General features: G+C 49.4%; 1 protein-coding gene across 5 annotated transcripts; it reads right to left on the bottom strand.

Moving 5' to 3' along the window:
- Positions 1-1,369: 1,369 nt before the first annotated feature.
- Tmem8b (transmembrane protein 8B) lies at positions 1,370-23,539 on the bottom strand. 5 transcript variants are annotated; one of them, XM_051187673.1, is made up of 13 exons: positions 22,789-23,537; positions 19,192-19,381; positions 18,654-18,861; positions 11,898-12,031; positions 11,373-11,641; positions 10,457-10,782; positions 8,446-8,539; positions 8,189-8,312; positions 7,962-8,104; positions 7,654-7,832; positions 2,708-2,854; positions 2,471-2,601; positions 1,370-2,248 (listed from the first exon to the last, which is right to left on the bottom strand). In XM_051187673.1, exons 1-13 carry the CDS (start codon positions 23,315-23,317, stop codon positions 1,888-1,890), a joined length of 2,835 nt encoding a protein of 944 aa, XP_051043630.1. In that variant the 5' UTR covers positions 23,318-23,537; the 3' UTR covers positions 1,370-1,887. The 5 variants fall into 5 exon arrangements, with proteins under 5 accessions (XP_051043630.1, XP_051043632.1, XP_051043633.1 ...); XM_051187675.1 differs by having other exon boundaries at positions 1,370-2,244; positions 2,471-2,587; XM_051187676.1 differs by having other exon boundaries at positions 2,471-2,587; positions 22,789-23,536.
- Between the last annotated feature and the right edge of the window lie 1,827 nt (positions 23,540-25,366).

Below are 25,366 nucleotides of genomic sequence, written 5' to 3'. Positions count from 1 at the left end.
TCTCTCTAGCCATTTTATTTTATTTTATTTTATTTTAGAGAGGGTCTATGTAACCTTGGCTGGCTTGAATTCATGGCAATTCCCCAGCTCCTACTCCTAGAATGCTGGGATTAAAGGCATGCACCACCATACCCAGGCCAGCCCAAGAACAGATCTTCTGATACAGGAACGGACACCCAGTCCCTACACCCTTACTCCTTGTCACTCAGCCAGATACTTTATTCTCCACTCCATGCCTCAGGGAAGAGATATGGTTGCAGAGAGTAAAGAATAACGTGGCATTTTCTAGGCTTTGAGCTTTGAGGGCCTAGGCTGTGGAAAGAATAGAAAGGACTTAAGGCACAGAGAAAAGATTTGGTAGAAATGTGAGGTTGTCTCCTGATTGACAAGTGGGAGGGCTGAAGGGGGAAGGAAGTGTGAGCACTGTCCCAGATTCCCTAAAGAAGCTGGAGCTGAGCACCCTGGCTCCGTCCATGGAGTTTAAAAGAGAAAACAACTCATCTTTTGCCCCATTAAGTAGAACCCAGCACAGGACTAACACCTCATGTGGCATAGAACTAGGGGGCAGAAACTCAGGGCTATGCAGACAGAACAAAAACCAGCTCAGCATTTAGCAACTGTCTGACTACTGACTGGGAACCAGCTAGGATGACAGAGCTCTCAGAAGATGGGTGAAGTATGAACACTGGGGATCAGAAAGAATTCTTGTAGTATCTCAGCCTAAGACAAAATCCTCACACTCAGCTATGAGCCCATGGGGGAGAAAAGGAGTCCAGTTGCCAGGCATGATGTCCATGTCTGTAATTTCAGGGCTCAGAGGGTCATGATATCCAGGCCAGACCAACTATATACAGACAGACAGACAGACAGACAGACAGACAGACACACACACACACACACACACAGAGTAAGAACTCTCATAAAAGATTATTTCTGGCATGCAAGGAAAAAATGGAATCTTAAAATAGTAGTTCCATTCTTACAATGCCTTATACATTTGAAATTTGTACCTGTTACTCCAATTTCCTGGCACCTTAGCTTCCTTCTCTGTGGGTGGAGGCGTCACAGGAAAGCCTGTCTTACTAATTCATCTCTGTATATACAGAGCAATCACACGCACACACACGTGCACACACCCCTCTTCACTACTACAGACTAGGATCCATAACACTTGAGAAATGGACATCAGCGAGTTTTTAGAATTAAACACGGGGACAAGATGAGAGGGATGCAGTGTGCAAACCACAGGACAGAAGTCACGGACAGCATCTTCTTCAGGAAGGTCCTGTCACTCTAGCCCTTTCCTCGGTGTCCCTTTCCCTCCATCTCCCCATACCCTGGCCCCAGCGGGAAGAAAAGGCAGCACAGGTTTAGTACCTACTTCATTGGAGACAACCCAGACGCCACCTCTATCAGATCAGGACCCCAGCTGCCTAGCCCATCCCAGCTGTCTCTCCCAACCCCCTGCCCAGCACAGCACAGATGTGGCCAGTGTTGCTGAGCCTCTGGGAAAATCTGGTGACTTGTTTCTCCAAGATGACTCCTTTTCCCACTGTACTGATGATTTATTCCTGATGAAAATTTGTCTCCTTGGAAGTATCTTGTCCGTAGGAGGGCTCCCTATCCCTGGGAAGGGATCCACACCCCTAGGTACTCCTTGGTCCTGAGGGGTTCTGTGTCCTGCATAGCTCATCCTTAAGAAGGACTCCATAAGTACAGGAGGACTATAGACTCTCAGGAAATTCTCCATGTCTTGAGAAGGCCTCCTGGTCCCTGAAAACAGTCATCCTTGAGAAAGACTATGTGTCTTTAAGAAACACAACTTGTCCCTTGTTCCTAGAAGGGCTCCACAGCCCCAGGAGGAACCCTACGCAGGGTTCATGACCCCTAGGAGCCTGGCCCAAAGCTCCTCTCAGCTGGCGCAGATGCTGCTGACAGTGGCCCCTCCTGGGCCCACAAGGCCCAGCTCTTCCTGTTCATTGATGCACAGCTGGTAACCGCAGCCCCGGGCCCGAGCTCCAGACGGGACGCGGCGGTCAGTCTTGGCACGAGGAGGCAGCAAGAAGCCCACACTGCCAGCAATGAGCATATGCCAAATGCTATGAATGTAGAAGTAGTTGTCCCGCGTCTCCACGAAAGCATACAGAAGGACGGCACTGCCTGCAATAAGGCTGCCTGGGCACAGGTAGAAGAGCCAGCGGCGCCATGTTGGTGGGTAACAGTGCCGGCGCCGGACGCTGCGAACTGTCTGGGGGAAGCAGAGAGTGGGATTCAGGAATATGAGGCCCTATAATTCAAGCCAGAAACAGTTCAGACTACCCCTCAGTCCTAGGTGTGACCTGAGAGGCCACTGTGGACAGCAGGTGATGGTAAGAGAATGCAAGATGACCTTAAATTGGGGACCAGATAGCCAGCACCCTGTATCCACTCCTGCCCCTCCTTTGCCCTTCACAGGCCTCTCCACTCTTACCCAGGCTGTGGCCAAGATCCCAAGGGCGAAGAGGCTTGGTCCAAGCAGGTTCCAGAGTCCATGCCGGTCAAGCTGCAGAGCCATGGACAGCAGCATAGCCCCCAGCAAATACAACACCTACAGAGACAGGACTCCAGCATTGGGCCAGGATGTTGGGCACTGAGAAAGCCCCAAGCACGAGTGGATTTTAAATAGAGGCTAGCTATCATTGCCTCCCAGGACCCACTCCGGACTGACCTGCTTGATCACAGGCTGCAAACGAGCCATGGCAATGACGGTGACCCAAACCGACATTAAGGAGCCCAGGAAATCACAGAACTGAAGCACGTCGTAGTCCATGATGCAGAAAACCACAATGCCTGGCTGGTCACAGGCATGGTAGAACTGCAAGAAAAAACAGGTGTTAAAAGGCCTTAAGGCCACAAGTCCAGGGCTGCCGAGCCAAAGGAAGACCCTATGGGGGCTACTCTGTCAGAGAAACAGGCCAGAGGCCACAGCTGAGCAATGCCAGGAAATGCCTGACTCCTTCATTCTTATTTTTAAGATTTATTGTATGTGTCTGGGTATTTTGCCTGCATGTGGGTCGGTGCACCACATGTGTGCACACTGGAATTGGAGTCACAGACAACTGTGAACCACTATATGGGTGCTAGGAATTAAATACCAGTCCTCTACAATAGCAGCCAATGCTCTAGCCACAGAGCTGCCTCTCCAGCCCTAATTCACTCATCCTTGAGAAAAAACATGGCAGCAAGGTCTGGTCTGCTTTACAGCCAAATGTGTCTGGCAGTTCAGACACTGGTCCTTGCCACTCTCTCCCTGCTTCTGGGATTGCTATGGAAAGTACCCAGCCAGGGACCCAGCCGGCTGAGGCCGGCCCCTATCCTTACCCTCTCATGCTTACTCAATCTAAATCAGCAATCCACGCCTCAAGCCTCCATGTTATCTGGCTCTACCCTCTTAGGCAACCCAGATCCCAAACCTCCCCGCCAGAAATCCCAGTTTCCTCAACAGCTCAGGCTCTGAACTAGCTTCACTCTCACTGACCTCAACTGACCCACTTTAACCATCCCCATGGCAAGACAGCAGGAAGCTCAGGAAGCAAAGTGCAGCGTCTGTGGCCTTGGAAAGCAGCATGGAGAGCCATGAAGAGTGGCACTATAGCTATGGACAACAGCATGGCACTCACACTAGGGTACCATATGGTGAAGGGACATGGCCCTCCTCTTCTAAATCATGAAGAATTAACATTTGAATATGAAGCCATTGGACATCGTTTCCTAAATCTCTCTCCCAGGCCCATCCTAGACAGGGTCTGACTCTGTTGCTCAGGCTGGCCTAGAATCTACCATGCAGCTCAAGCTGACCTCAGCCTGAGTGCTGGGATTACATGTGGCCATCTGGCTATTCTCCTCTTTCAAAAATTAGATGTAAAAATATGAGCTACGAAATAATCTAGCGGACATTGGTTTCTGACCTGGGTTTACTTTCCAAGATTAATTTCACATACCAGGCTTAATCAATGTCTTGCACCTGTCTTTGACGCATACAGAAGGAGGGGCCTGTGATGAATCCTTTGCCTCACAAGGAGACACAGATCAGCAGGACAAAAGGAGAGCTGAATCACCAGATACTGAAGACATGTCTAAGGGGAGACACTGGCTCTCTCCTAACAGCTCCTCTATACTGGGGGAAGGGGAGTTGTAAGAAAAATTAAGACCACAATCTTGCTCTGCTAATATTCTAATCTGTACTGACCACTTCCTCACTTTGGATGCAAACATAAGGTATTCTCGAATAATTAACTAAATTATAGAATTCTACATTTTTAGACTATAACTAGTTTGTCCAGTGCTTCAAAACAGGGTATTCAGGCATTAATCTGGAAATGGAAACATCTTTAACACATGCAGACCTGGGAATCTGTGCTCAGGATATGATGAGACGTAGCGTTGCTCACTTACTTTTCTGTTTCCAAAGTCAATTTTGTCCTAAGAACACTCATGGGATTTTACCAAGAGCCACTGAACGTTATTCATGATGGTCTGAGGAACAGCAGAGGTCACAGAAAGTGGACCTGAAGCCAGGACGCCAGCAATCACCAGGGAAGGCTGTACACAGCTCCAGGATGGGGGCTTTGTCTGGGCTTCGGGGGTCTGATCATAGGACTGGAGGAGCGGTGAGGATATGTGTCTTGGAATGTCTGTTATTTTTTAATTTGGTTAGATTTCCTAATTGGCTTTTATCTTTCATGAGTTTCGAGAAGTTCAAGCTATGGCTCAGTGGTAGAGTGAGATCACTCTCCGAGGAAGAAAAGAATGGGAAAGAGGAAATGAAGAAAGGAAAAGTGGGGGACTGTTGGAAGAGCCTGGCTATATGGATACATGTTCAGGGCTCTGAGACATGGGGAGTGATACAGGCAAGTGGGATCAGGCTGAGTAAAAACCTAGACTCTAACAGTCAATTCCCCCCCTGGGCAATGCATTCAACTTCCCTTCATCTACAGAACATAAGAATTAAAATGTCCACCTATTATTTTAGAGCAATCATGAGAATTAATTAGCAATGATGCACAGCACATGTCCAGTGGCTGTCAGTTTCTGCCCCGTTATCTGGAATGCTTGGCTACATACAGAATCAATGCTAGGTTTTTGGCCTATTTTTAAGGACATATTTTATATCTGTAAACTCCTGAATTATAGCTTGCTGACTGCTGCTATGCCCCAGATAAGCACCACCATGCCACTTCCAGAGTTAAGCTGTCCTAGATATTCAGACAAGGAAGAGTACACTCATCTACTATCCTTGTACTGTCAACTACAAACTAATCAACAAGCCCTTAGACAGGCATGTCTGTGAAATGAAATAAGTCTAAGCTAAGAATGAGAAAGAAAGGACAAGAGAGACCCTGTGGGCAGAAAACTGGATACGAGTTCTGTTTTGACCACGTGGAAAAGAACAGAGTTAGAGAAGGACTTTCAGTTGCAGCCTTAAAGCTGCAGCTCGTTCTCAGTCTCACACTCACTGCCTTCTTTTTAGAAAGAGGGGGTCAGGCTGGGGAGAGAGTCTGGCAGTTAAGAGCACAGACTGCTCTTGCAAAAGACCCCAGGTCAGTTCCCAGCAGCCCCACTGTGGCTCAAAACCTCCTGTAACTCCAATTCTAGAAGATCCAATGCCCTCTCCTGGCCTCCATGGGCACTGCATATGTGGGGTGCACAAAATTCATGCATATCAAGTAAAAACAATAAACCTTTTAAAAGAGGGGGTTCTCCATGTGGTACTGAGGCTCCAGGTTGATATGACACTATATCTAGATAATGAAGAGGCATTTGGCCTAGAATATTCCAGGACAGGATGCTTGTGTGCAAGGAATGAGAACATACTCATTCCTGCCCCTGCTATATTAAAGTGTTCTTACTAATTCTGAGTCACTTTAGATCTCCATGAGGCCAAGAGTGGGCTGGTAGAACAGCTGTTGGGAGGTCCCGTGAGCAACAGTAGATGGGCACCTGGTATAAGAAGGAACAGAGTCTAATATAAAAATAGAAAGACTGTCGGACCAGGCCTGAGAGGGAGCCAGCTACACTGGGGTGCACTGGTCCCATCTGGTAGCATGGCTACAGCCTCCTTTCTCTGCCTCCTCTATAGCTGAGTACCCAGGAAGTCCCTGCAACCCTCATGTGGACATATACGCCCCCTACTTTCCCCTACACTACCAGTTCAGTTTCTGTAATCTGGACCCACGGTAGCACATATTTACTTTTGTGATATTCACTTTGTTAATTACATTTGTGTGTGTGTGTGTGTGTGTGTGTGTGTGTGTGTGTGTGTGTGTATTTCACAGCAAGCATATGCAGGTCAAAGGACAAGCTGAGACAGTCATTCTCTCCTTCTTCTATGTAGGTCACAGGGGTTGAGCTTGGATTGTTAGGCTTAGTGGCGAGTGCTTTTGCTCGCTGAGTTATCCCACAGATATGATCTTGTGTGATATTGTTCTTGCCAAAACACATGGAGAAGCAAAACCCATCTAAGATTTTTGCAGTGCTCACGGGCAGGTATTGTGTGTCACAGTTTGCCAAGAACCTGCAGATGACATGACAAGATCCACAGACACCAGACCTTGGTAGGGAGCAAGCCGATTTGGGTGCTAAGTCACAACAGGAGATACACTTCTGCCTTTCCTGTCAGAGAGGCTTGCTTGTACTGTGAACCCTTCTGGCTATAGAGAAGTTGGAAATCTCCGAGAAGGAACTGTGAAGATACCATATGGGAACAGGGAGACCTAAAAACTGTAAATCTAGCTGGGTGTGGTGGTACACACCTTTAATCTCAGCACTTGGAGGCAGAGGCAAGTGGATCTCTGAGTTCTAGGCCAGCCTGGTCTATACAGCCAGATCTACATAGTGATACCTTGTTTAAAACAGAACAAAAGCCCTATAAATCAACATCAGAATGTACTCCTATACTCCTTTGACCTGGGATCTTATATTATATTGCCCTTCCCCTTGACGCCTTAGAACAAAGTTCCTCAAGACTCTAAAAGAGATGTTTGATAAACTGCCCAATATAAAGCTTTCCCTGTCTTCCCAAAACCTTTCATGGAAATTAAGAAGGTCATGGTGACTGAATGGGGGGACATGTTTTTATGTTATAAAAATGAGCATGCTACAGACAGAAACCATGGAACATGTCTGTAATCCTACCTCAAGAGGCTTGAGGGAGGAGGACTAAGAGTTTAATGCCAGCCTGGGCTATATGGAGAGTTTTAGGACAACCCTGTCTATACATTAAAACTCTATGTCAACAAAGATGAGAGAGAGTGTGACAGTTGGGCATAGAACAATGGAGACCAGTGAGCAGAGGAGCCTTCCACAGTCCAAGTGAAGACTCCATGCAGAGACCTGGAGATGGTGAAGACCCAATCCCACATTTCACTCAGTATGTTCAAACCATATCTCTTCTACTCTCCATGTGGGCAGAGTGTGGGGGATTGGACCCACGCTTGTTAACTTGGAAGCAGCTTTGGCCATTTATCCGACAAGGTGCCTGACAGTCACTTTCTATACGTTATGGGGGGGGACACTACTCTAGAAGACACAGTGTAGGGGGGGATGTGGTATAAATGTAGCCCCTCTCCCCACCCTGAGGTAAGAGCACAATGAAGCAGAGGTACCACTGCATACCGTGGAGAAGAACATGGTGAAGGTGTAGACAGCAGCTTCCAGCACATATCGGCTCCGAATGGCCAAGACCACAGGTGGCAAAAACATGAGGTTGCTCAGGCAGAGGAGGAGCGTGGACAGCAGCTGGAATCCATAGGTGAGTGCATCGGCACTGTCTGTGCAACCCCAGCCCCGCCACCCTGCAGGCGGGGAAAGTATTGGGTGGAGGAGGGCAGAAAGCACCAGTGGGCTCAACAGACACTGGTGCTCACCCTGTCCCCATACCTAGTTCCCCAGGGCACCCCTGCTCCCCATCCCAGTCCGCTCACCAGCCTTGCACTCGCAGGCAGCGTACAGGTAGTTGTGGGTGCGCAGCAGCTTGCACTGGCCATAGGGCCCACAGTCATCCACGCATGGGGACAGGAAGGTACGCAGCCGCACTTCAGCTGTTACATTGCGGCATCGCACAAACCTTCGAGCATACACACTGCTGGTTATTTGAGGCCAGAGCCACCCCAACCCAGCACCAACTATGCCCCCGGTTGCCCTCGCTCACCGAGGTCCCACGCCGCAAAGAGATCGGAGTGTCAAGAACCAGGTCCCTGTCTGTGGGAATGGAATGCGAAGCCTGGCCACTCTGGATGCCACACTGACTGAGAAGAGGAACCCTGCCAGGGACTCTAAATAGGAAAAGAAGAACCCAGGAGAGAGAAGTAGTCAGCATGGAGTCAGAACCCACTTCTGGGAACCCCTAGGCTGAGCCCCTGCTGGGGAATAACCCAGCCTCCCCTTATTCCCCAATTCTCTCCCCACCTTTGGAACAGGTCACTGCAGCATCCCCCAGGCTCAAGGGTACCTCGTGAGTCAGGCATCCAAACACTGTCACATTTTCTTGACGCAGAGAGCTCTGAGCAGGATGAATATGCAAATGAGGCTGTCAGACCCTTGGGGTGGCCACCCCAGACCTGTCTCCTCTCCCACTCCCTATGGCTGGACAGCCCTGTTCTCCAGGTCAGCCCACTCCTCCAGGGATCAAGCCATCAAAGCTGTGCTCTTACTGAGTAGGAGGTCAGACCCATCAGATCCTCCTCACAGCCAGACCAGACTCTCAAAGCCTAACAACAGAGCAAGCCCCACTCTGGATCTCCCCTTTGGTTTATGGGGAGGGAGAGTCAGGCACCTCATGCCAGATGTAGAAACCAGCTGTGGATAAAATGTAATTTAAGGTTCTCAGTCACCTAGCCCTGGGGCTGAAGGTAAGATGCTTGTTAAGAAAACTCACTCCTCAGGTGAAATGACCCCAAGTGGAAATGCAGGTAGCTCAAGCCAGAGGTTAAATGTAGCAATCTGACTGGCACTAAAAGAACACAGATATCCCTAGGTGTGGATGTAAGGGGCTGTCTTCGAGGTAGAGACAGGATGCCATAAACTCATCAAGAAAGATTAGAGGCAGCCTGATATATTAAATCAGGCTAAAAAAGTAAATGCTTATGAGACATTTTAATCAGTATAGGAAAATAAGTGTGTCCATAGACATGAGTCATGCACCCGATGACTTACAAATGGCCGAAGTGAAGAAGGAACCTCAGTGAGTTTCCTCATTTGTGAGCACATCTCAGCTCACCAGTCTCCAGGGATGCAGCATCCAGGGCGTGGACTTCAGCTAAATCCTTACTATCATTTTTTGATATTTCTGAGATAGCATTTCATGTAACCCAGGCTGTCCTGGCTTAGAATTCACAATGGAGCCAAGAATAACCTTGAGGTTCTGATCTTGCCTCCTTGTGCTGGGGTGATGTGTGTACACCATGCCCTTTTCCAGCTGCATTCTCAGCAAACAATGCTGTGTCTGTGTACCTGTCCTCAACACAAGAGTGAGTCTCATGTAGCTGGGTTTTCACCTCCTTTCGTGGAAGGCCAGGAAAGGCAACATGCCCAAGTATTACTCAGTAAAAGTTATAGGAATAGCCAAAGGCAGACTCTAGGTATATAGTCCTTGAAGGGCAGTTAGAATAGTATAACATTGTAACTAATGCACAGCATTAAGATACTATGTATTAATGAAGGGATTCTGTAGTGTGTGTGTGTGTGTGTGTGTGTGTGTGTGTGTGTGTGTGGGTACATATATGTATATGTGGAGGCCAGAGGTCAATGTTAGGTATTATTCCTCAAATACTATCCACCATCTCTTTGAAACACAGCCTGACATTTGGCCTGGAACTCACCAATAGGCAAGGCTGGCTCAGGGACTACCCTGTCTCCATCTCCTCAGTGCTGAGATTATCGGTGTGTGTCAAAGTCAGATCCTTGCTAGGAGGGTAAGCCCTTTATCCACTGAACTAGCTTCCCAGACCCAAGCAAGCAGTTACTTACTGTTCATTTTTCTATAATTCTAAAATTGCTCTAAAAGACTATTAAAAACAAGGACACACATGGGTTTGCTAGATATAGCAAAGATCTGTGGGTGACGTTCACGAAAGCAGTTTTAGTAGACTATCGGGAATGGCACTAGCTACAGAAGCCGTCTAAACGCAGACTGCATGACCTCAAAAGGTGGTGAGCCTCCCATTACAGAAATGAACTACCACTGGATCAGCCCCCTGACAGGATGCCAGCCTACAACCAGAAACACTGGGCCACTCTGAGTCCTGCTGACACAGTGCAGTGAGAACACCCAGAACAAGCTTGTTGACCAGAACTCTGCTAGAACTGGAGCAATGCAGCAACCTAGGAAGACTTCCTGAAGAAGACAAGGGTCCCTACACTCCTGCAACTTTCCCCTTCACACTCCCCAACAGGGAAACCACCCCCTCCCAGGAAGTACCACATTGAGCTGGAGCTCCAGACTAAGAACACCTCCACTGTCCAGCACTGGCAACAGCCTCAGGGCAAACACAGCTGGGCGCTCAGGTGGAAGGGCCACACTGGGACCAAAGAAGATGTAGAAGTGAACAGAGAAGGTATCCAGCTCATTGCGTAGAGTTGGGCGCACTGGCCAGCAATGCTCCGGTGGCACTATGGCTCCAGACCCTTCTATAGGAGTCCCCAGGGATGGTGGCTCTGGGGGCAGTGGCTGGTTGCCCAGTGACTGGGGCATATTCATGGCAGCCCCAGGGACCAAGGCACGGGACAGGCTGGGTTGTGGACACTCTGTGAGACAGAAGAAACCAAAGATGAGACATGTGGTCCACATAACCCTGAGCCCCACCACAAACCAGAACTGGGCCCAACAGGAGTTAGCGAAGGGGAGAAAGGTATGTAAACCAGAATAGGATAGGCCTAGAGAAAGAAAGCATCATAGCTTTTCAACATTGTAGAGTATAAAGGTCATCTGTCCCTCCCCAAGGTCATAGAAGAAGGAATTAAGCTAATGTGTCAGTCCTCAAAGCCATATAAGCTAATGTGTCCTAATGACTTGTGAGCTTATGGCAAGAGCAGTTCCTGAAGTCTTGGCTAGCCCTGTCCACCCCAGGAAAAGGAAGATGAGATTAAGTTAAAAAAAAAAAAAAAAGACAGCCTTTAGTTGTCTCAAGTCAGGTATGAAGACACCACACTATGAAGGCAGCCCAATGACCTGAAGCTCCAAAGACATGGGACGTCAGGAGTATGAAGGAACCTGGGTAGGGTAGGGGATATTGTAGGGATGTGGCTGAGGGTCTCAGAACACAGCCATGCATGTTACCCCCAGCCATGGATTCCTGCACAGGTTGGGGAGCTGAGGCAGATGAAGGGGTTCTGACCTTGTAACCGAACACACAGCTGGAAGCGGATGATCCTGCCAGGGCCACGAGATGGCATCTCCACACGCACATAGACCCAGTGCCCCCAGGGGGGCAGGGCCAACTCCAGCTGGCATACTGAGGCACCTCCACAGGCCACAGAGCTTGAGTTGTGTAGGGGTGGGGCCTTGGGACGTAGGCGCAGTGTCAGGGGGCAGACAGATGCCCCTCGGCCCCCTATACACACCAGCTGTGCAGAGACCCTGTATGTGAAGCTGGGCACAAAGACCCTGGACAGAGGACAGGTTGGGAGCAAGAAAAGACAGAGAGGGAAGAGAAACATGAGGAGGGAAACAAGAGGAAGAAAGGGAACGGATGGTGGTAAAAGACACAGGAACAATGGCCTGGCCAAGTCTCCCTCCCTGTGCAAGGGACGAGCAGACTGGGATGGGACCCACCCTGGGTTACTTTGGCCCGAGGGGAAGCAAGACTGCCCTGTGTAAGACCAGGGAGGGGGGCAGGGCCAGGTCTGGAGTGTATACTTACTTATACAAGGCTGAACGATTGTGGGGGGAGAGGGTTTGCTCTGAGGGACGGCCAGGAACCAGTACAGCCACATCCAGTAAACGCCGGACAATCAGCTGCGGCTGAAGGAGGTACTGACACTCATCCTGGAGACCCTGAAACATAAGGGACGGCAGGAGAGACAGTGGGGATGCTACCAAAGCGGAAGGCTATATAACCTGGCGGGGGGGGGGTCGTGAAAAAGCCCATTAGCCTTTGGTTCCCAGGGCTCCCACTCTAGTCTCTAAATCTGAACTTCTCCCACCTTGCTTGAGGGAGGCCTCTTCTTGTTAGCAGCTGTATAAGCCAGGCTGGCTGGCCCACCACCATCTTGCCATAGAAGCACTGAGGCTCCAGACGTGTGCTACTTGTCCAGCTTAATTCAATGTGGGTTCTGGGGACCTGAACTCGTGTGCTCATGCTTATAAAGCAAATGCTTTACCCACTGAGCCATCCCCTCAGCTCTCAGGGCAGTCATTTCTGATCACCTTTGTCCTATCTGGGTCTTCAAGTTCTCAACACTGAATGAAGTTTAGGGACTCAAGTTCAGACCCAACTGATAATGTGTCTCTGCTTGCACTTTATCCCAACCCACACACTCCTCTTGCAACATTCCTAGACAGGACATTCCCCCCCCCCCCCCACATACACCACTGTAACAGCAAACCACCACGCCATTCCACGACTGAACCCTGGCTGTGCTAGAGGGGTTGGAAAGCTCCATCTAGGCTTCTAGTCCAACCTCCCACCACCACTACTAGTCTGAACCTTTCATTGTTCCTGTTCCCCAGGTTGCCCTTCTGATGTGTGCCTGTCTGACCCTGCTCCATCACGCCAGTAAAGACTACTTACTACTGCCCAAGCAACCTCCAGACTGTTTGGAACTTGAGAACAGGACTTGGCCCTCCTGACAGGCCTAATGTGGTGTGCACAGCTTGCCATGAATGTTTGCCAAACACATGAATCCGCCCAGCTGCAGACAGCACTGACCTTTATGAAGCCAAAATCTATCCCCTCACAACTATTCTGACCTGACCTGAAGCCTCCGACAGTTTCTTTGGACATTGAAGGACAACCATCACACTCCCAAAGGCTTCTCTTGTACTGTACAAACTCCCAAACCCATCTGTCCCATTTTACTGAGACCACCCTCCCAGCACCCCATCCCTTCAATATCACAGCTCTCCTTCCACAGCAGCTACATCTTCTACGCCCTACAAACCTATCAGTTAGGGCCATAAGGGTCTCTGAATGAGGCTTCTCTAGCCTTCTAGATAAAGACCTTTTGTTGGCCCAATAAACTAGAGACTATGGGCTTGCTTTGGTGGCTACTCTGACCCGATGTGCCTCCAAAGTCTTGTTCGAGGGGAAAGACCCAGGCCCTGACATTCCACTATGTTTTATGCCATGGACCGAGTCTGCCAACGTCAGACTTTGGGCTAAGTCCACAGTGCTGTGGGGAGGTCAGGACAGGCAGCTGCCCTGTGCTTGTGCTTTTCTGCCCCACCTCACGGTTTCGTTCTCAATGCTCAGCATGCGACCTGCCACATCTGAGGTGCTGAGAGCAAAACAGCTGTCAAGTTGAAGGATGGGGGTCAAGAGAGAGTTCTTTAAGTGACCTAATTGTCCAGAATTTTCCGTCTCTGACATCCAAAGCAGACATCCCTCACTTCTGATGTAGAGCCCTATGGATGAGAAATACTCTGACAAACACTTCAGAGGATGTCCATGAACGCAGGGATCACCACAAGCTTGTGCTCAGGATGCGCCCATCTCCCTGCCTCACGGTCTAGGCAAAGAAACACTGCTCCATTTTTTTGTTGTTGGTTTCAGGAAAGGAACAAGACACATGTGTGCTCTGGTTGTGTTCCCTCAACATCCAGTCTCTTCTTCAACATGAAGCAGAGACCAAGGAAGGCAGAGGGGGCCTGGCAGGAGGACTCTGGATTATGGAAACACCCTGCATTGTGTGGAGCATGGGAATGTCTCTTCTTTTTGGTTCTTTAGAGAGGATGCAGGGTCTAAGTCTGTGGTTTAGCCTTGACTCACCTTGCAGTCCTGTCTGGTTACAACTCATGCCAATCCTCCTACCTCAGCCTCTCAGACACGATTACAGATATGAGTCATCATGCCCAATTGATAAAATGACCCCCAGACTGGCCTGTAGGCAAGTCGGCGGTGCATTTTCTTGATTGATGATTAGTGTGGGAGGGTCCGGTTCACTGTGGGTGGGGCCACCACTGGGCTGGTGACCCTGAATTCTATAAGAAAGCAGGGGAGCAAGCCAGGGAAAGCCAGCCAGCAAGCAGTGCTCCTCCATGACCTCTGCATCAGCTCCTGCACCTCCAGATTCCTTCCCATTTGAGTTCCTGCCCTGCCTCCCCTCAGCAAAGAAGTTTGACCTGAGAGCTGCAAGCTGAAAGAAACCCTTTCCTCCCCACACTGCTTTTGGTCATGGTGTTCTATCGCAGCAACGGAAACCCTCACTAAGACAGGCTTGCAGACTGAAGATACTCCAGACACTGGCTTCCTCAGTATTCAGCACAGCTCTCCTGTCCTCAGTCAATACCAATCAATGTGGATGGAAGTGGATGCCGGCAGGATAGACTGCAGGGGGCAGAAGAGGAAGTGGAGTGACATTTAGGAGGTCACTGTGAACACTAGTGAAGATGTGCTAATTGGTCACAGGGAAGTAAGAGGAAAGGAAGACAAGATGAGACATTTGAGTCTTGAGCACTCCTGGGTCCTGGGTAGCAGAACTATTTACTGGGAAGAAGACAACCAGTAGGATGAGGCCATGCCTGGGAATGAGGCAGGAATCCAAGAGTTTGGGACTTTGCTTTGCTTTGTACATATTAAGATTGAGACTGTTCTTAGAAGCAATTGAAAGTGTCAAGACAGCTGATCAATATAAAGTTTGAGATTCACAGAATACAAGACTAGCTGTCCACCCTTAGGAGGCATCACATCAACTCATAGATGGTATTCAAAACAACTGTGCATAGGCACCAAACCAGAATGAAAAAACAAAAATGAGTTCTCCTGGGACCAAGTCTCAGGTCACAACAGTGCTTGCACACATACACATAGATACACACACACACACACACACACACACACAAATGCCGAGCAGAGAAGTCAGGGGAAAAAAAAGCATTGTGGAATATTGTTTAACTAGGCAAATATGTGTTACATTTGTTTATGCTGAGGAATATTATTTTAACTGCATAAACATATGTTATATTTGTTTATACTGCATTTGTTTAATGATATAAGGGTTGTGTTTAATGACGTAAAGATGTGTTGAATTTGTTTCACTTTGCCTGCCTAAGACACCTGATTGGTCTAATAAAAAGCTTAATGACCAATAGCTAGGCAGAAGAGATCCAATAGATAGTCAGGACTAGAATGTGGAGAAAATAAATAGGAAGAAGAATCTAGAGAGAATAAAAGGTAAGAAAAGAAGGAGAGAATGAGGGCAATGCCCAGGGAGAGAAGCCAGGCAGACATGAGAAGGAATAAAGTAAGATATACAGAAGGAAGAACAGTAATAAGCCCCAAGGCAAAAGGATAGAGAAAGAGAAACGGGTTAACTTGAGTTAGAAGAGCTGGCCAGAAATGAGTCTAAGCTAGGCCGAGCATTCAAAACTAATAATAAGTCTCTGTGTCATGATTTGGGAGCTGGTTGGTGACCCAAAAGAAAAAGCTTAGTGCAAAGCAGAGGATGGACAGTGGTCAGGAAAAGCAGGAGAACAACGGAGCCAGGAGTCATAACTGCTAAGGTGAGAGGGATCGAGAAGGAAAGAACAGCATACAGAAGTAGTTGAGATCTGGATACTAGTTCCCTACAGGGAGAGACACTCAAAACCAACAGAAGGGAAGGAAGACTTACTTTTCACTGTGGGCCTTTGGTGCCTTTCAAAGGCTGTACCAGGTGCATATGCCACCTATTTGAAATATAAATAAAATAACTTAGAGGGGAGAGAAAGCAGAGGAGGCACTGTTAGCAGCAATCACCTACTGCGACCCACCCGTGGTAACACTGGGTCCTCGTCAGTGGTCTGCCTTCTAAGCTTCTGCTGCTATGCTTTCTATCTGGTTGTTTTCATTATTTTACCTGATTTTACTTGCACACAAATCCTAGACTGGAAAGGGAAAGTCTTCAAGACCCATACCATGATATTTGGGAGAACATTCTCATTATGAGCTAATGAGCTATTAGGTGCTAGCTGACATCCACAGTCCCAAAGCCAGCCATCCCAGGCATGCTGGTAAATGGGAGCCTTAGGATAAACAGTTGCTAAGACACGGAAGACAACAAGAAGAGAGGCGGGGACAAGGCAGATGAGGAGACTGACGGGAAGAAGGGGACAGAAGAGGAGGAGTCATTCATTAGATCAGCTTAGGACAGTAGGAGTTTGAGAAGGTGAAAGAAAAGTAACAAAAACTTGCCAAGCCCACCACATGCCAGCTCCGTGCTGTGAACACATGGTTCAGGAGAGCATCTGGCCTAGAGAAGGGCATCCTTTCCAGGCCCTGTCACTCCCAGGATACAGTTAAACTTCTAGGCCCTCCTTGGTCTGAACCTCTGCCCACCCTTCCACCCCCTCAGTCCTGAGCTATGATGAATGCTTCTCCCACTGGCTGAGATACTTCCCTGTCTCCTCCCACTGAGGCCTCACTGCCCAGTCTCTGAACACCACCTCCTCCATGTTACCAACCTGAGTTAGCCATCTCTTCTTTGTCTTTTTAAAGCACTTTCACATCTCACCAACATATGTCATGTTTACCTCAGTGTTCCCGGCACCCAACCCAGCACCCAAAGCCGAGTGCAAAGCAGCTGAAGGGCAATGGGTTACAGGGAGGTCTAAGCTCATCCCCAAAGTCCAGGAGGGCCTTAGAAACAGTAGCCTTATCTCCCTGGGATCCTTCCTGCCCCAACCAGGGTTATCCCTAAGCCATACCACTGCCTGTGTCTGCCACACATTACAGAAGAACCATGATACAAGAGGATACAAGTTGGGAATGCAGAAAGTTCTAGACAGTAAACCAGTAGGTTCAAGTCTGGGAAACTAGCCAGGGCCAGGGAGCACACGAATCCTTAGAGGCCCATATTAAGATTCGATAAGGTAATCAACACTTTAAAAGAACCAATCTCTAGAACTGGCATGTCTGAAGAATGCTCAGACCTGCAGCCTCCAGCGATGGAAGGACTGTGCCCTTTCTCCCTGGTCCCACCACACTGCTGGAAGCATGGCTATTGAGGCCTCCAGTTGCAGTACCAAGTCTCAACGAGACTGAAAATTCTCTCTAGGCAGAACATGTATGCCGGGCCTGGCTGTTTCCTCACTCCCCAGTGGTACAGGCACATACTTTGAATCACACATTAGGCTCTGAGAACCCTTGCTCTGTAGTGCTATCCCCAAGCAATCCCAGTCATTCCTGTCCAGGTCTCGGCTCCACAATCCCACACACCATCTAGGCCCCATGTACTCCCTGCTCACTTAGAAAGGAAGACTCCTAGAACAGGGGCTAGGCTCCAGCCCAGGAAGAAGCCTCTGTGGTTCTCAACCTGTGAGCTGCAACCCCCACCGGGGTCACTTATCCGAAACCCTGCATATGAAATAACTGTATGATTGGGGGCCACCACAACAGGAGGAACTGTGTTAAAGGGTCTGCATTAGGAAGGTTGAGAGCCAGTGGGCTTTCGGCAAGCTCACAGCTGGGTTAAGAGGCAGGCTCTCTGAGATTCTGCCAAAGGTCAATGAAGATGTTCTTCCTAGAAGGAAAATCCTTATTTCAACATGAGTCAAGAGTCCAGAGACTCTTCCAGATGAGCTCCCAGCACGCTCTCACTATGGGGTTCCACAGCCCTCTGGAACTTCACAAAAACTCGGTCCAGACAGATCTAGACATTTTGCCAATTTAGAGGCAATTTTCACTGGTTGGGAATATCTGTCCCTCTTAACCCTCAATAGCCAAATACCTCTACCTACTTTATAACTCTCTATAAACCCTCATCTGTTCATGCTCTGTCACTACACACATGGCTACTGGACTAACAGTGGCCAACTCATCACATCTTCCTTCTCCTGCATTAGGAAACCTACCTAGTTCCTCATTCCCAACATGTCTAACACACCAGAGTGGCAGGAAAACATTGTGGTATCTTCTTTCATTCCAAAGTAAAGAAGCATCCTGACCTTTGACCCTGCCCTTCAGAATGACAAAGGGCATCAGCTATTCAAAGCCTCCCTTATTAGGAAAAACCTTCTTAAGGGCAAAAGAGAGGCCTGAAACCATGATGCATGGGCTAGAGACAAGGAGGTGGCCTGAGAAATGTTTCAGGGCTATTATCAACCAAAATTAAAAGCTGGGTTTGTCCAGCAGATTACACTGGCCCTCAGTTTGTGTAGCAGATTCTATGGGGCCCAGACAGCCTATGGCCACTTTTACTAACCTTAGTGCCCTCTGATAGGAACGGATACAAATGCCCAGTTACAGCTCCTCATCCCAGACCCTGCAGTTTCTCTTCAACCTATCTGGAATCCCTATGCCCCAGTTCCCTACTACAGGCCATCCCACAGGACAGCCTCCTGGCCTATACTGTGCCCCACCCCAGCCATTCTGGTGCTGTTGCTCATTCTGGTAACAAGGCTATGACGCCAGTGTGCACTCAACAGGGCAGGGATGGAGGAGAAGATATGACCCCTCCTGTCCCAGGCAGCATCAACCCACCTTGACAGAGATGTGACCATGGGCTTGGGGAAGGTGGGCAGCCAAGAACCAGTCCCCAGGTAAGGGGCTGCTGACATTAAAGATGCCCGAGGTTCTGTTGGGCAGTGTCCAGCTGAGGGTGAGTGAGAAAACCCCAGGCACAGCAGTGTCTGCTGGGAAGTGTGTGTGCAGGGGATTGATGACAGGAGGCGCTCCGGAGCGGAAATACCTGGGGACAAGAGTTAGGAAGAGAGAAAAGCAGACGGTGAGGTAGGAATTAGGAAATAGTGGTTAAAAAAGAGCTACCATTCATCACAGTAAACAAACAGGCTCCCTATACTGACATATACCACAAAATGGTCAAGTTCATATGGGACAATAGGTCAGCAGTTACAAGTGGTCAGGTGACAGAGGTTATGGCCCCCAGTAAGACTTCAACCTGGACAAGGGTCAAGGTTCAGGGTCAGGAGGCAATGTTTTGACCTCAAAAAGTCATACTTCAGCTTGGAAAGTAACTAGAGTTGGAAAATGGGTTACAGAAGGGTAGGCAAACACTTACACAGTCACACTTTGATCTGGGCAGTGGTCCCCAAAGGTCCCTCCCTGCTCTTTGAAGATGATGAGGTTCCAAACAGCCAGGAATGTGTCCTCAGGAACATGGAAGTGGAAGAGCTCGGTGCTGGCAAAGGAGCGAAACGGGCTGAGCTTGCGGGGCGAGCAGGTGGAATAATCGGTCAGGAAAAGGCCTCCTAGGATGCACAAGTAGTCAGCAGGAGGAACACGGGCAGGCATTTCCATTCCGTAGCAGGCAAAGCCCGTGTTTCCCACCAATAGTACCAAGTCAACAAGCACACCCCACCAGCTAGGAGCTGGGCTTATGCTACCCTAGCCAGCATCTGATTTGTTAAAAAGTTCATATCGCAAAAATGGAAAACTGAGGATTTAAACTGGGCCTTTCCAATGACTTCATACTCACTCACTTAGGAGGTATTAATTCTCCTCTCACCAAGCCTAACAAAACAGGGTGTGCAAGTGTGTGTGTGTGTGTGTGTGTGTGTGTGTGTGTGTGTGTGTGTTGGCATAGGCTCTTAAGCCACTGAGCAAGCTAGAACTCCACCTGTGGGGCTTGAGAGTCAGCACAGAACTGTGTAACTTGTTTGTTTTCTGCCCTTCTCTTTTCCCCAGCGGTTAGGGGCAGTAAAAATTCTCAGAAGCTTCACAAGAGCCGTCTGTATATGAGCCCAGGGCAGAAGATGGGAGGGGAAGGTGTGGTGGGGCTGCAAGGAGCTGCTTGGGTGGCAGAGTCAAGAACAGGAGCTGGCAGGCCACCACGGCAGTGACCGAATAAGGAGAGTGACCAGACCCTCTAGGGTCAAAATGAGAGGCCAGGGTGTTCTCCCAGGAGGAGGTCCTGGAAGGCAGTCACTTGGTAACTCAGTGGTACCCTAAATCACTTGGGAAAATTTGGATTAGACCAGGCTGGGGAGGAGGTGGGTATCTCTACCCAAATGCTCAGATCCCTGATCACAGTTGTCATGAGCAGAGCCAGAGTGGGCTGGAAAGCCATAGGCCCTAACCAGACAAGCACATTATAAACAGGAGTGTTATAGCAGTGAAGGTAATTCATAGCTCAGATGATAGGAGTGGGTAGCTCCCAAATGCAGTGCCCCCATATAAAAATGCTCTAATGTCCTCTCACTACACCCCCTCCCCCTCCATTTCAAAACAGTTTCAAAGAAGCCCGGGAATGTGTTCCTGGACAGGTGGAAAGCTGGGGAAACTCTATCATCTCCAAGGTACCATAGAGGTTGGAGGCGGGATTCTGAAGAGGAGATTCCAGACACGCGAGAAATACCCATTGGGCTTACCTAATCTGATGATCCCTATCTCTAGAGATGCGAGTCGTGACCCCCAAAATGAGGTATTTTAAGTAACAGAGACATGGGGCATCAGGAAAAAGGTGGCTGCTGAAGAAGGGTAGGTTGGCCACACTACACTGCCTTATACAAGTAGAAGGCACTGGCCAGAATGGCTTAAAGGCCGTGACAGCACCAAAGGACTAGGCTCTCCTGTGCCAACCACATGACCAATTTCAACAAGAAAAACTGCCAGCTTGCAAGCTGAGCACTGCCCAGCAACCTAGCGAGTTCAGAACTGCACTCAGGCAGTGTATCCAAGGCACATGAACTGCAGCGGGACTAAATAATGGAGAAGACAGCTTCCTAGGAGCTCTGCTTCCTGGAGGCCCAAAACTGAACAGCCTTGAATACTATTGTTACAGGAATCAAGAGCTCTGGAGTGCCCTCTGCTGGGGTTAGGGAAGGATTGCTCCTCTTAAAGTTAGCACCAGGCCAGCACAAAGAAAAGAGCTTGCTTGGCCTGGAGAATCAGGGGAACTGCCTAAGCCAACCTCAAGAAAACCAGTGGCTACGGGGGTGGTGGGGTGTGACAGGCTGTGCTTGTAGGAAAAGGAGTAAGTAGCAGCTTGGAGCTTTGAGAGGAACTTGGAAGGAGTTTGGAGGCAGAGTGGACCTTTGGGAAACAGCCCTAATCTCCTCACACTTTGATTTGAGATTTGAACAGGGCCTACCAGAACCATGTCCCAGAAAAGAGCATGATCAAGACCTCATCCAAGTCTAAACGAACTTGTCCTGATGTCCCTTCAACAATAACACGAAGGTGGTTTTCCACCACCTATGTGTGTGTGTGCAAAGTCCCCTCATCAAAACCAAAACTCTTGATTGCTTCTGTGAGTGCCCGTCCTGCACTGTCGTCAACAGCGGCTGTCTACTCCTCCACTCAGGGTCCTTCCTTCAGTGATCTGTTCATAAGATGAAGAGTGTGTGTGCCATACCACAAGTCCCCTCACCCTCACACATCAGCTCAGATAAAATACATGTCACCAACATGTCAGCACGACCCCATGCTGCACACACACCATTCCCACAGATGCCTACTATACACACGGCTACACAGTGCCCACACATCTCTGCAGGACTGCAACCTTTGGAAGGCATTGATCTCAAGCTGTACACAGAAGCTGTACCACTGAGATCAATGAAACCCACCTCCACCCACAGCTGTTATTGCCAAAGACTGTTGAGCTCATCTCTGTCCTCTCTAGAGTGCCACTCAGCAAAGGTGGCTTGGGGCTGAGGCCATCAACACTAGCCACTTCATGAGAAGACCCTCTCTGCCCTTAGGCTAGGGCCCTCGCTGCTTCCCTCATTCCAGCCATTAAGAAGCTGAGCCACCCCCTCCCAACCAAATGACTTCTTAGACTAAAGATGGATATAGGTTGACACCTGACAAATGAAAAGCAGTTTATGAATTAAGCCTCCCTGCAGACAGACTAGGGAGAAAAGAGATTACACTTTGGGCCAATGGAGGAGTACTTGGGCCTGGAATGTAGTCAGAGGGAGGAGGAAGAGGGGAAGGAATCAACCAGAATGTCGTAGGAACTAGGAAACCTTTTTTTTCTAGCCTTACTGTTGCCATTTATACACGATACAATTTGAACAATTTACTCCCTCGCTGAGCCTCGGTTTCCCCATCTGTAGAATGCTGCTGAGGCTCAGCCATGCTTTAAAAGTATCAAGCATTATCTGTAGTCCAGTGACACTTGCTTGGGAAAAGACCCAGCACAAGAAGAAAGCTCATTACAATGGCAACTAACCCACATCCATCTATGCAATGCAGCATATTGTCTCCAAAAGTGTTTTCTTTCTTTCTTCCTTCCTTCCTTCCTTTCTTTCTTTCTTTCTTTCTTTTTTTTTTTTAACCCTTTTACAACGTGTGCTTGGTATCTCAAAGGTTTAGGCCACGTCTAGGGTGAGAATCAAAGCTTGTGTTCTACAGGACTATGTTATCTCCACAAAACTTTGCAGAAGGTGCGAAGCCCCCAAGACTTCCCATCGAAAGCCAGACCCAAGGGGTCAGGATCCACACCAAGAAATGAGAACTCCCAGACCTCTTTGGGGACTACAGCCACCTGCTGAACTAGCTGAGCAACACCACTTGAAGCTGGCCCTTCTCTCCCCCTCCCTACCACTTCTTCCCCCAGTGACCTAGTCTCCCAAGTCCCACCTCTCCTGACTCTTTCCAAGCCACCCCTCCCTGGAACCCCATCCTTTTCTCAATCTGTTTCTGCACTCACCAGCCCCTGGACCAAGGACAGAAAACAGCAACAGCAGCAATAGGGCTGAAGGCAGCTGGAGGAGCCCAGACCTGAGTCGAGGCTGGGAGAGGGGCAGAGTATGAGAGAGGCGGGGAGCCAGTGGAAGAGACTTGGGCACACAAAGAGATGGGGGCAAAGGCTGAGATACTGGGTTGCGTTGGACTGAGCACTGGGGCTCAAACAAGGGCAGAAGATGTGATGGGAGGAGTGGGTGTGATGGGGGCGAGAGCAAGGGCTGGTGCTGGGCGAGGGGCTTAAGCAAACGCTGAGAATGGGACAGGGTTAGATGCTGGGCTGGGAATTGTGACAAGGGCTGGAACACGGGCCGAGGCGCAGACAGCGGCCAAGCCAGAGGCAGGGACTGGGGTTGGAGCGGAGACCTGGACCTGGGCATTCGCTGGGACGTGGGCCTGGGCCGGGGCAGGTTTGGGAAGCGGGGCGAGGGCGTGGCCGGAGGCCAAGGCTGAGATTGGGATAGGATAAGGGGCCGGGACAAGGGCTGGGCCATGGCCCGGGGCGGGGGCGGGGCCGGCCAGGCCAGCACGGGACGCTCGCAGAGCTGACCCGCGGCTCCGCTCCCCACCCCCGGGGGGTGGCCTCCGGCGTCCTCGCGGGCCCGGGGTCGGGACCGGGACCTGGGTAGGAGTTCAGGCCTGGGCGACTCCGGGCTGCGCGGAACCGGCGATAAGCAGGCCCCGCGGCGTCCTCGGCGTGACGCTCGCCTGGCGCTCCGCCCCGCGCCCCATTCGATTGGTCCCTCGCAGCAAAGCCCGCCCTGCCCAGTTTTATTGGCCTCTAACTTAACCCTGCTGGGCTACCTACTTGAGAGCTTGGGTCTCACCCTAACCACAGATCCCGGGTGACCTCTCAGATCCTCACAGCTTCCAGTGAACGCCAGAATGGTACAGGAACCTTCCAGAAACTCACAAAACCAGGTTCCTCTCACACCATGTTCCTCCCACTCCTATGCACGGCTTACACAGTTCAACTAAGGTCCTAACCAGATCCAAAGCAGCCCCTTCAGAAAAACCTCACCCGGCTACTGTTGCCATGGAAACTACTGGGCGTTCCGGTTGCCCTGGAGATCGATGCCCATCCCCTCCCGGCCTGGGTTCTAGAGGCTTCAGTCAAGTACATCCTTCATGGGCCCTGGGCCTCTCTTACCCCTTCCCTTTACTGCCCCTTCGTCAAATCGGGCCAGAGTCCCTTTGCGAAGGTCTGCAGATGCCCAAGTCTCCCCAATAAACTTAACAAGACCTCTCATTTAGCAACTACAGCCTGGCTCATCAAAAGCAAAACGATTCATTCCCTCGGTCAGGACCAATACTTCCCCCTCCTGACATAAAGATCCTGACCTAAGAAAGGACTTGCAACCACCAAGACCACCAAGCCTAAGCCCAGAGGTATGTAGTTTTCCCACAGCCCTCCACCCCAACCCTGTCCTGCATCCCTTCTCCTATCACCTTATGCCCCCCACTCATCCTCTACTTTTCATCATTATCCCACCCACTCACTTTCTCCTCATCATCCTAACTCTGCACCTTCCATACTTTGCCCTTTAAAAAGACTCCAGTTAGCCTAAGTACTTTTTACCTTTAGTTTTATTTTATGTATATGGATGTTTTGCCTACATGAATGTCTGTACACTACTACATGCATACAGTGCCTCTGGTGGCCAGATAGATCCCTTAATACCCGAGTTACAGACTATTGTGAGCTGCTGTATGGATTCTGGGAACTGAACGCAGGTCCTCTGCTGAACCATCTCTCTAATGAGATTAAGATATAGCATCTTAAGATAGCTACTGTCTCTGATGCATGGGGAGAATTAAGAAGCCATGAAACACAAGAATCCTCAGGTATCACTTGCAGGTGATGGCAGAGTCTGTTTTGGAAGGCCACGTGGAAACAGAGGCAGAAGAATTGATACCAGCTCAAAGCCAGTTTGGTCTACACAGCAAATTCTAGGCTAGCCAAGTCTATATAGTGAGACCCTGTCTCAAAAGACCAAAGGTTGAGGGTGTAGCTCAGGGATAGAGTACTTGTCAGCATACAAAGGCTGTCACTCAGTCCTTAGCATTCAAAAGGGTCAGGTGTAAGCATAACAGACCTTGAATGTCAGGGCCAAGAAACTTGGGTGTAATCCTTTAGTCTGAGTCAATGTGTTGTGTGTTCAAAAGATCTTGCTGGAAAGGGAAAGAGAGCCCCCTCTTGGATCTTCCTAGTGTAAATTAGGCATCCTCCCTTTCCACAGCATCCTGGAGATAAGCCATTCATATTGTCACTGTGTGCCACATTATCTTTTTCCCATGCTCCTCTGGTCCCAATGCTCAGCGTGGTGCCTGAGTAAAGTGTTGGTTTAGGCTGTTTATAAAATGTAAGTTTCATAAATGAAAGACAGAGTGGAGAAATACATTGGATATGGTAGTGGAGAGGCAATGCTGTTGTACAGTCAGGTAGACAATCATAAGAACATGAACCAAGTGGAGGGAATACAGAGAAGATGATACATCTAAGGAGTGTTTGGAAGATGTATTTCCAAAGTCAGTTTCTGAAG

This window comes from Phodopus roborovskii, unplaced genomic scaffold (assembly GCF_943737965.1).
Source record: "Phodopus roborovskii unplaced genomic scaffold, PHOROB, whole genome shotgun sequence".
Taxonomy (NCBI): domain Eukaryota; kingdom Metazoa; phylum Chordata; class Mammalia; order Rodentia; family Cricetidae; genus Phodopus; species Phodopus roborovskii.
The sequence above is the reverse complement of the archived record's forward strand: the minus strand, read 5'-3'. Positions and strand labels throughout refer to the sequence as shown.